General features: G+C 55.1%; 3 protein-coding genes across 3 annotated transcripts; all 3 read right to left on the bottom strand.

Moving 5' to 3' along the window:
- Positions 1–763: 763 nt before the first annotated feature.
- On the bottom strand, positions 764–3,103 carry VDBG_09138 (conserved hypothetical protein; the record flags this gene model as incomplete). Its single annotated transcript, XM_003000597.1, has 4 exons — positions 764–1,117; positions 1,203–1,494; positions 1,549–1,966; positions 2,023–3,103. The coding sequence occupies 4 exons, from the start codon at positions 3,101–3,103 to the stop codon at positions 764–766; spliced, it is 2,145 nt and encodes a 714-aa protein (XP_003000643.1).
- Positions 3,104–3,851: 748 nt separating this feature from the next.
- On the bottom strand, positions 3,852–5,933 carry VDBG_09137 (conserved hypothetical protein; the record flags this gene model as incomplete). Its single annotated transcript, XM_003000596.1, has 5 exons — positions 3,852–4,370; positions 4,412–4,514; positions 4,631–5,294; positions 5,719–5,818; positions 5,880–5,933. 5 exons carry the CDS (start codon positions 5,931–5,933, stop codon positions 3,852–3,854), a joined length of 1,440 nt encoding a protein of 479 aa, XP_003000642.1.
- Positions 5,934–7,737: 1,804 nt separating this feature from the next.
- VDBG_09136 (predicted protein) lies at positions 7,738–9,919 on the bottom strand (the record flags this gene model as incomplete). Its single annotated transcript, XM_003000595.1, has 3 exons — positions 7,738–7,814; positions 8,074–9,492; positions 9,685–9,919. The coding sequence occupies 3 exons, from the start codon at positions 9,917–9,919 to the stop codon at positions 7,738–7,740; spliced, it is 1,731 nt and encodes a 576-aa protein (XP_003000641.1).
- Positions 9,920–10,098: the final 179 nt, after the last annotated feature.

The following is a 10,098-nucleotide window of genomic DNA, read 5'->3' as shown; positions in this document are numbered from 1 at the left end:
GGCTCGGCAGTACGGCGACGTTGCCCCTACCAGCGCCACGGGCTCACTCGATCAATATCGCCAATATTGGTAGCCGCACCTTCGACGTCTACAAGGGGACCAAGTCCAGCCTCACCGCGTACACCTTTGTAGCCAATACGGCAGCGACTGAATACAGCGGCGATGCCATCGACTTCGTCCGGTGGCTCGTCGCCAACGAGGGTTACACAAACAGCACTTGTGTCTTCTCCTTTTCCGCTGGCACGGAGATCTTTGAGGGGACGGATGCCACGTTCAACACAGCCCAGCTGTCTGCCGAGCAGTTCATCCGCCCAGTTGCTGAGCCGGTTCCCCCTATAGCGACGACGAGAACGACGACGTACGCCCCGACGCCGACACCGACTGCTACTTGTGTGCCAAAGTGGGGACAGTGTGGCGGTATTGGGTACGTTGGACCGACGTGTTGTCAGGCTGGAAGCACCTGCACTTTCTATAACGACTGGGATTCGCTGTGTAACTGATGGTGGCATATGGTAAACGTGGTATCTATGCGTTCGACGTATTTGCAGTTCGCAGGTTCACGCCAGATGGGCATGACTAGAGACGCGACTGGTTCTTAGCTGCAGGAGACAATTCGGACAGGTGTTCATAGAGCTTCGAGCCGAACTGTTCAGGCAGCTTCCAGCTAGTCCGACCATTCAAGTTCATCCCGGTAGATAGCCCCAGGCTTGTCTCGACGGTGCCGAAGTGGAAGAGTCTCGCAAGTCGCCGAATCGCTTGAAACCTATGCAGCGGGCATGTTTTCTGGCCTCAGCCAGTCAAATGTATCCAACAGCTCAAAGTTAAAGTCCGCCTGCGTCGAAAAGTCGAAATCGGCCATCTCGAGACCCGGTGCACCCTCGGGCGGGGGATTCAGCGTCTGGTCGAGCACGTGCTGCACCAGTGCCCTGCAGTGCGCGCAGAGGTTGCCATTGGGGGCCTCATCGCCAACCCATTCGAGGAAGCCAACGAGCAGGCTCAGTTTCTGGACGATGCGTGAGCGATCTATGGACGGGTTGCTGGGGTGGGTGCCATGGAGAGTGGGCTCGAGGAGCTCGAGGCAGAGGATGCCACCTCCTGGCGCGGCGAAAGCCATGACCTGACAGTGTCAATACATAGATGTCTAATGATCAGAGCCTCCGAGGTGTCTATGGAAGAAGCGTCATGGTATTGGGAAAGCTTACCAGCCACTTCAAATCTGACTGTACGATACCCAACCGATCCATGTTTGTCCATGTCATGAGCGTCGTGGTGACCATGTCGAAGCTGACCGAAAGGAGCTCGCCACTGCTGTTGTGCCCCCGACGAACGAGCAATCTCTCCAAAAAGAAGAGATTTTGCAGGTACTCGAGGCGGATGATGATGCGGCTGTACAGCGTGGCCATCTCGAGGGATGCATCCTTGATGTCGTCAGGTTTGAGGATCAGAACATCAGGGAAGCTGGCCCAGATCGCCAGATGCTGGGCCTTGATATTTCTGTGGCGGCCGGTTAGTTTGCATGTTTCACGGCGCGTAGGATTTCTGACTTACAACAACGCCTCAATCGACGTGGTGCCATTTCCCATGGCAATCTCCATAATCTCATCGCGGATGCTCGCCATCTTCACGCGTGCTCTGATAATGGTTGTGGGATACAAAGCGCCCTCGGTATTCCATCCGTTCGCGTCCAATGCCGCCACGCCCTTCATCATGGTTGCCTCATCCGCCAGCAGGTACTCGTCTCGCAGGTCCAGAGGTGGCGGTGTGCTGAAGTATCTCCGACTGATCATGGGCGGCCTGCCGACAAAGGACGACACAACCTTGTCAATGTTGTAAACGCAGTAGAACAACCTCCTGCGGGTTTCAGACGCAAGCGATGGGATGTATGGCTCCGTGTTTGTCTCGGCATGCAAGCCAAGGAACGTCATGAGCGAGACGCTCTCGGCGTGGTATTGCCAGCAGGACAAGCCTGGAGGGTCATGTCAGTACTTTCCCGAAACCCAGGGTGAAAGAATCGAAACTCACTTGCATCGCCCGCAGAGACGGATTCGAGAATCATCCTCTTGAAGAAGACATACAGAAGCATCGTGTTGCCCGATTCGGAATGCGCCCGCGCCAGCTCGGCGCAATTCTTCAGGCACTGCTGGTGCATCTCGTGCTTTCTCGTAAACCCACAGCTCATCGAGCCGACCGGGCCGAATGGTTGCTGGGTGTAGTCGTGGACGATGGCGCCCATTCTCCAGTACGTGAACAAGACGCCGAGCGTCTCCCACCGAGTATTATGACCAGAAAACTGGGCGGCCCACTTGACGGGATCGCGTTCGTTCTCGGAGAAGGGTCTCCTCGTGTTCTCGCAAATAATGTGGGCGAGCTTGGTGAGCTTGACATCGTCGCGGCTGTCGTCAAAATACTCTCCATACGCCTTGTACAGCGCGTTTAGGGTCTTCAGCGCCACAGGTTGGGTCCAGCCGTCGCAGAGGTTGTAATGGGCTTTGAACAGGGACCGACCTCGCCTCTCGTCGGGAATGTGGCGCAGGACGACGAGGCACGTCTCCAAGACGGCAGGAGCCAGCATCTGGCTGCGCCGCGTCTCTTTCGGGTCTTTCCGCGCTTCAAAGTCCAGTGATACGGTGACCGTTTGCGGGTGAAGGAGTGAGAGGTTGCTGCGCGCTTCGTCGTAGATGCCGCTGAATGACGTGAAGCCGAGGAAGCCAGGCGCCGTGTTCACGGGCTGGGGGCTCGCATTGTCGGGTGTCTGAAAGCCGTAGACGGCGACGGCATCTTTCGGCACCGATACTGGGCGCGTGACGACTGCAATACCTGGTGTCGAAGTTGGCGATGCCAGCCGGGAGTTGCGAGGTTCGGCTTGCGAGGTGCGATGCACTTTGACCAAGGACGCGACCGGGGGCGGCGATGAAGTTTCTCGAGAGCGCTTACGTGTTGGGCTCTCGACAATGTACTCGCACGCCTCTGGGTTCTTTCCTTTTCGACACCGGCTGCAGACGGGCTGGCCATGATCACATCCTACCTTGCGCTTTCGGCATGGCTCGCAAGCCTGGGCGCGACCGTTCTTCCGGTATAACAGCGAGCTCCCCAGGGGGTCCATCGAGTTGCTTCGTCTCGGCTACAACACCACGCGTTTCCGAGACCGAGAAGGCTACCTTCAGTGCAGCACGACTGCCACGAGCTTGTCAGTCGTGGCTTTGGTGTGGTGGTGAGAGTTCCAGTGGGTGGTGGAGATCTCGGTGCAAGATTTGGCCAAGACGATTTTTGAGCCGAGCTCGGCTCGACCAGAGTCTCCACTCCCGAGTTTTCGCTTCCACGTGAAAAGGGCCCCAATCTTGATCTTCCATGTCACAAACCGAGAGCGTGGCGGGAGGGTCCCTGATTCTTGCCAGGGAATCACGAACTATTCAATCACACTATTTCTGGTTTGGGGTGTATGTGATTGACACTTCCTACCAGCGTGGTCGTCATTGATCATGGCATCCTGACTTGGGTGCCAACACCGTTGAATCCAGGGCCACTACCCACGGTCGTATCAGCGCTGCTCAGCCTGATATCAGGTCAGCTGCTTCACAAGATAGCCTGCGACGGGCAAAAGAATAGAACAGATGAGTCATGAACACTAACGAAACCTTGTCCAGACCCCTCCACAATTACTTCATGAACAGGAACGAAGCCTTGCCCAGACTCCTCCAGAATTACTTGGCCACTTCAACACAAACAGGACTCCTCCTGTGGTACCGCGGCGGCCAACATCCTTCCACCCACCTTCAACGGCTCAGGTTCACCTTGGCTCCATCCCGACCTTTTCTGAACCGCCAGTCCATCACAGCGACGTAGTGGGAATCTCACCTGACGATTCCGCCGCGCACAAGCTGCTGCGACTCGAGGTCGAAGCAAGGACGGCCGTCAGCCGTTTTCTTGTCGTTGTCTGCGCAGAATGGGTGCAGCGTCTTGTCCGACATGAGGCAGAACATCGTCTCCTTGGCGTTGGCAAAGTCGGGCCCGCGCGACGAGTTGCTGCTGCGGAGATAGGCGGCGCTGTTGCCCGCGAAGGAGTCAACCACAAGCCAGTTGAACGGGTTCTCCGGTCCCAGGAGATTCTGGCTGGCTGAGGCAGGATCGCTGGCCGTCGATGTACCATTCAGGACTGCGGCCTCATTTCCTCCGTCCTGTTGGCGTTTCGAGTGCCGTGGCCGCCCTTTACCTACGTCTAGGTATTCTTCCTTTCCCCAGGGTCTCCTGAACAGGCTCTTCACTCGGCGACTTTGCGGGCAGCCGATCACGGATAGCCGTTGGTATTTGTACTTGTTACCTCTTGCCACAGATTTGGCTCGTTGGTGGTTCTGATAACGAATGTTCCTCATCTCGCACTTTATCCAAGGCTTCTTCAGGGTGATCAGATCACCCGCGTTACGACGGGCTTTCTCCGCAAACTTGGCAAGCGTCTTTTCGTACTCGGCTCGGGTAAAGTTAGATGCATGCTGGGGTGTTTACGATTTCTCGGCGTCCTGTTCGAACTTAAGTCCGGGATTTTGCGTGACACGTGGGTAATGTTTGATGTGGCGGGTACCGGATGATCAGCAATGATCAAAGACTTCGTAACCACAAGGGCGAAGAGACTTACTGCCGGTAGCCCACAATGTTCGCCGTGTAAATATCGGGGTACTTGTGCGTTCTGAACACGGCGCTGTCGGGGTCGCACGTCCTGTGGAACGTCTCCCGGAAGGGTGGCATAAGGTAGCTCTCTTTGCCATCTCCCGTTGCGCCTGGACTCTTCTGCGGCTTGTAACTCGGCCAGTGAATCTGAAACCCGCTATTAGGAGACTGTTTCACGTGAGAGCTGCTGATCCAGATGCATTTTGGCTCGTAACTGTCGACCCCTGTGAAGCCCGCGCCATGAAGTCCGCTGAAGTACCAGTCCTCGCCGCAGAGCTCGCCGGTGTCTCCTGTCCACAGGTCAAGAACACCCTCGGACCCTGACCACGCAGCATACGAGTTCTGCAAAGTCAGGGCCATTTCTTCCCAAGATCCGAGCGAGTGCGTTTCGACAACGCTGGACAGGGCCTCGTCTGGGTCGAAGAGGTTGAACCCGAAAGAGGAGATGGCCCTGTGGAGCTGAGAGCCGAGCTTCTTAGCATGCTCGAGATGAACCTCACCAGCAGTGGTCAGGTCGTCGGGCGGTAGTTTTTGGTACAAGGAGGACAGCGGGCTTCGGAGTGTAGCCAGCTCGATGTTGCGCCAAAGATGCTCTGGGAGTTTGCTGGCGCGGCAAGAACCTAGCGGCAAACCTTGAGGTTGCGAATGTCGACGACAAGTCTTAGTTTGAGAAGCAATAGAACATTTAAGTGGTCTAGTGATGGAAAGCGCTCGTTGATGAAGTCGGGCTCGCTCAAGATGCTGGCCTCACTGGGAATCAAGTAAGGCGCGTCCGAGTCGGCCCATAGGTCGTCACCAGGGCTATCAAGGACTGATCACCACCTGATAAAGTCGTAGCACTCCCGATCTAGGTCGAGCCGGAGCATGATGGCTGGAATTATGTCTCTCAAGCCCATGTTGTCGCTGCGAGATAGCTTCAAAGCTTCAACATGTCCAGCAGATGCTCGAGAGCCTGCTGCACGCCATCAAGGGTGCCAGTCGCCAGAAGGCAAGGTCCTGCCAGCTCAAATCGAGCCTGCATGTAGGCGCGCGTGGAGTAGACCTGCCAGAACTGACCGGCATGCGTCTCGAAGGCATTGGCCGGAGTCAAGATGTCCTCTGTGGCATTGCGAATGGCAAAAGTCTCTTTCTCCACCCTAGCGCGGGCTCGTTTGATCTTGTTGCAAAGCGCCTTGTGCTGGGTACGATCCACTAATTGGTGTTCACGACTGCATTACCTCACCGCTTGACAGTCGCCACATCGAAGAAGACGAGGTCCGGTTGCCGAGCATTGCGGGCAGCGATGACATAGGGAGCCGGCAGGGCCCTAGAATCTGGCCTGATTATTCATGATGCTCGGATTTGTGTGTGCTGTGCTGAATATGAAATGTTCAGGTTGCTATGTGAGTGTGGAGTGATGCATAGGGGGGGGGGTAAGGTTTTGGGTGGCCATACGATTTTGTATCGCCTGAGATTATCACGATTACCTAAGAAAACCAAGAGGCAGGAGGGCCCGGGAACATGGGCCATGGGGTGCAACTGCCGGGCAGTGTGATGCTGGTGCCGAATATTCCTCTGTTTAAGGTACGTACCTTAAGGTGGTATCTAGGTAGGTAGGTAAGTAGCTACTGATGTTCTTTATACCAAACTACACGAATGCCTTATCCAGGGCCAGTGCATGTATACAATAAACCCCCTCCCTCTTCCAGGATTCTTTTCAACCCCTTTAGTTAGCAGCATCAAAGAGACAGCTGTCCACGCGAGTTCGGAGACTTCAATCGACCCCCACCTCGGGCGCTCCGGCACTTTACACCTCATCCGCACCACGCCACGTACCACTGCGGGAGACGAATGGTAGCAGGAATGACGGGCCGACGTTGGCGTGGGACAAGGTTCATACTTCGCAGAAGCCATTCCGATCCGTTGCTGTCATGGGCAAAATCAGTACCCCATACTCGGCGAGACAGCAAATCAGCAAGAAGGCAGCCGATTTTGTGCGGTGGGTGCCCGATGTGCCTGCTGGTCGAATGAAACAAACTGGGCAAGTCGACGGTATATCATGCTCATGCGGGTCACGGCGCCACGAGGCCAGGTCTGGAAGGGGCAAGGTCGGCCTGTGAACAGGAATTGATTGTCGCGTGTATTATAGGAAACACCCCCAATGGAAATCCCGTCCAACCGCGTCTTTGACACTATTTCGTCCGCTCTGCTCGTACAGGTGGATGTGAAAACACATCTGAGCACAAACTTCAACCCCTTCGTGGCCACACCGTCAAGCAATACCGGCCTTGTCCTTCAAAAAGGTTCCTTCTCTTTCCCCTTGGATTCTGCTTCTCCGACTTTTGAAAATAGAATGTTCTGTTGCAAGTCTACGCCATGGGCTAGCGTGCACAGGTCGGGGTTGAAAGCAAATCCCTCCAGGCACTCTGCTTCTAAATTCATGAAGACAGCACTGGACTCATCCTGGCCATAACCATGGGAGTCTAGAAACTGACTTGGTGTGTTTTCACCGCCGTCATTGGCGTGGATAGACTCGCCAGCAGCGAATTGCGTGTTTTCAGCGGTTGTGCTGGGGCTTCCCACTGATGAGAACAGATCAGGGGATGTGGTTTGCGGGACCCCTCCGGTTTCCTCAAGTGACTTTATGAATACAGAGAATTTTTCTTTCATGACTTCTCTGCTGACGTCCTTGATGATTTTCCGAACAGAGAGGCTCATTCCCAGGCTCGCTTGGTAGTCCGAGAGCTGTCGGTCGATTTCATAGGGGACTGATTGAGAGAGATGACCGTGCAGCAACTTGAGGAGCTCATCGTTAGATAATGTGCTGGTTACTGGCACGTCGCAATCTATATCAAAGTCAGTAGGGTTTTTGTTACCACCTTACGTTGCCAAGCGAGGTAGGTGTCGTACATGGTGACGGTACCTCGGCTGAGTTGGGGAATAGCAACTTCCACAAATTCGTCCAGAGCTCATCGTCTGGCCTTTTTTGGTTCCCAACTCTGCGTTTGACCTTTCTCTCGGTATCCCTACTGATGCCAATCGATGTGCCAGGATCAGGCACTTTTTCGCATAACGGCTCGTGACAGAGATGTTGGTCTAACTCCTCTGCGAATTTGAAAGTTTCAAAACACCGTGGGCAGCGCTCATGCACATGGTGGGCATAAATGTGTTCCCTGTATTCTGTCAGTACCCCGTCTCGAAGTTGGCAGGTAAGTCTGTGGAGTGGAGACTCGCGGCAACATGGGATTGCATACTTGACTCGCCGCACGTTCGGCCAACTATTTTTGCAGGCTTTCGGCAGCAGGTTAGGAGGGTATCGTTTCGAAAATGGGCAAGCATAGATTGCATTGCCTTCGCCCTTTTCGTCCAACTTCGGACGTTTGCCATGTCCGTTATCCCGCCCCTTATCCATGTCCCGACCGTCGGCCCCACCATGGCGCCGTTTTCCGTTGTCGGCTCCGCCAGCACCGGAGCCGCTCGAGAGCCCTGCGCACTGGAAATTTCCACTGCTATTTCCTGCAGGCGTGTTGCTGCCGGTGGTGTCGCTCGCCACGGACTTGACCCAGGCGTCCACCCCGGACAGGGTCACCGATGTCTGCTCTTTGGCCAAATCGAAGGGGTCGGGCTCGGATTCATTTGATTTGACTTCGTCTCCGTACATGTAGTCGTCATCCGACTCATCTGTTGTATCAGACATGATTTCGTCGTGGAAAGCTTCTTCTTCAGAATCTATCTCCATGGGGGCAGGAACAGACGATGCACGGGTTGCCGGGGAGTGTTCACGGGGGGTTGCCACTAGGTCGCTTGCAGATGCCGTCTCAGACGTGCGCTCGGAGCTCGTGAGAGACGCTCCAAGTAAGTCATGATTCCATGCATCTGTTTCGAAAAGCATCGGCACCCGATCGGCGGTGGGCCGCGGGTCGCTGGAACTACCACCGGGCTCCACACGGACTTCCTCAATGATGCTGAGGGTTCGGCGTCTTTTGGGCTCAGAGCTAGGCGATCGATCGCTCATTTGCCCTTCAGTTCGAGTTCTGGTTGGCATGGGCCTCGAAGCCACAAGAGGACGGCCTGTTCGCCCGAATGCTCTCACGACAAGCCCTGCCTCAACGGGTCTCCCCTGGATTGCGGAAACTCTGATGATCGGAGAAACAATTTCCATGGCTGGAGTGCTGGTTTTGCGCTTGATAGGAAGGTTCAGAGATGAGACTCCATCGAAAGCTTGCTCTGTTGACTGATTTTCAACGGCCACGCCATGAGTGGCCAGAGCGTCCGGAACATCACTCATATTGACGTGTTGATCCAGTTGACTACGTCTCCCCCGAGCCTGCGACGAGGCAAGACTAGGTGGTCGTGGCCTTCGAGAACCTTCGTCCCCTTCTTGCAGATGCTGTTGATCGCATCGGCCATGAGGCTTGGCCCGTGCAAGACGGTACAGGAGCTTTTGCGCTATGCTGTTCGACGTAAGTGGAGTGTCGTTGTCTCTGACATGATTTTGATCTGCTAGAACAACCAGCTCGGCCACGGGCTGTATGCCGTTCACGAACGGAACAACGTGACAGCTGCAATCAGAAGATGCTGCAGAGGCCATGGTTGAAGCTCGCGATGGGGAGGTAAAGACTTCGGAGATGTCGGTCTTGTCTGTGCAGTGTGTCGACCGTCGTGTGACCTGGCTAAAAGTTGACATGCAAGACGACAGGCTGAGGACTGAATCGTTACGACAAGAAAGCGAAGCTGCCATCTTCGACGTTGCGATGATCACAGGCCCGATGCCGGCGTTGACCATATCACTGCGAGGGGCTTGATCGGTCTCGATTCTGAGCCTATATCCTAGTCTGCTCAGAACATCTCCTGGAAGACGATTAGCAAGGAATCATGGCAACAGGACGAGAAAAATACCTTTGATCCTCAGTGAATCGGAATCACGAAACATATCTTCTGGTCCGGCAATGATCGTTGTAGAATGAGATAGGTCGACACACGGTCTCGAGATATCAACCGCGACAACTTCGGGCGAGACAGGGAGAGCTTGGGCGGCCTCACCTTCGCCGTCCGTCTTGCCCTCAGTACAAGCATCCCTTATTGGAAGGTCGAACGAGGTAGCGGCTGATGGACGCCTTTCGGATGAAGTCGATTCCAGGTGCTGGGTGTCTTCCTTTGGAAGTCTCGGGGTTTGCTGTTGGCTTTCGGAGTGGTTTCCGAGTGAAGAGCTTGGGTTGCTCTCCTCAAGCGCTTTTGGCGACTTGGCCGAGACGGTACGGTCTTGGGTAGTAGTCATTTCCACTGGGGGCGACGGGGCAGATCCTCCTGTCGCAGAACGCTTTTTGAGGCTTCCCCAAAGAGATCGCTTGTATTTAGACGTCTTAGATTTGAAACGGTGTCGGAATCCCTGATTCCGGGTTGACGAGCCTTTTTGATGGCTTCGGAGTTGTTGTGGATCGGCAGGACTGGTGGCGG

Source organism: Verticillium alfalfae, genomic scaffold (assembly GCF_000150825.1).
Source record: "Verticillium alfalfae VaMs.102 supercont1.14 genomic scaffold, whole genome shotgun sequence".
NCBI lineage: Eukaryota > Fungi > Ascomycota > Sordariomycetes > Glomerellales > Plectosphaerellaceae > Verticillium > Verticillium alfalfae.
Note: the sequence above shows the minus strand (reverse complement) of the source record. Positions and strands in the feature narration are given on the sequence as shown.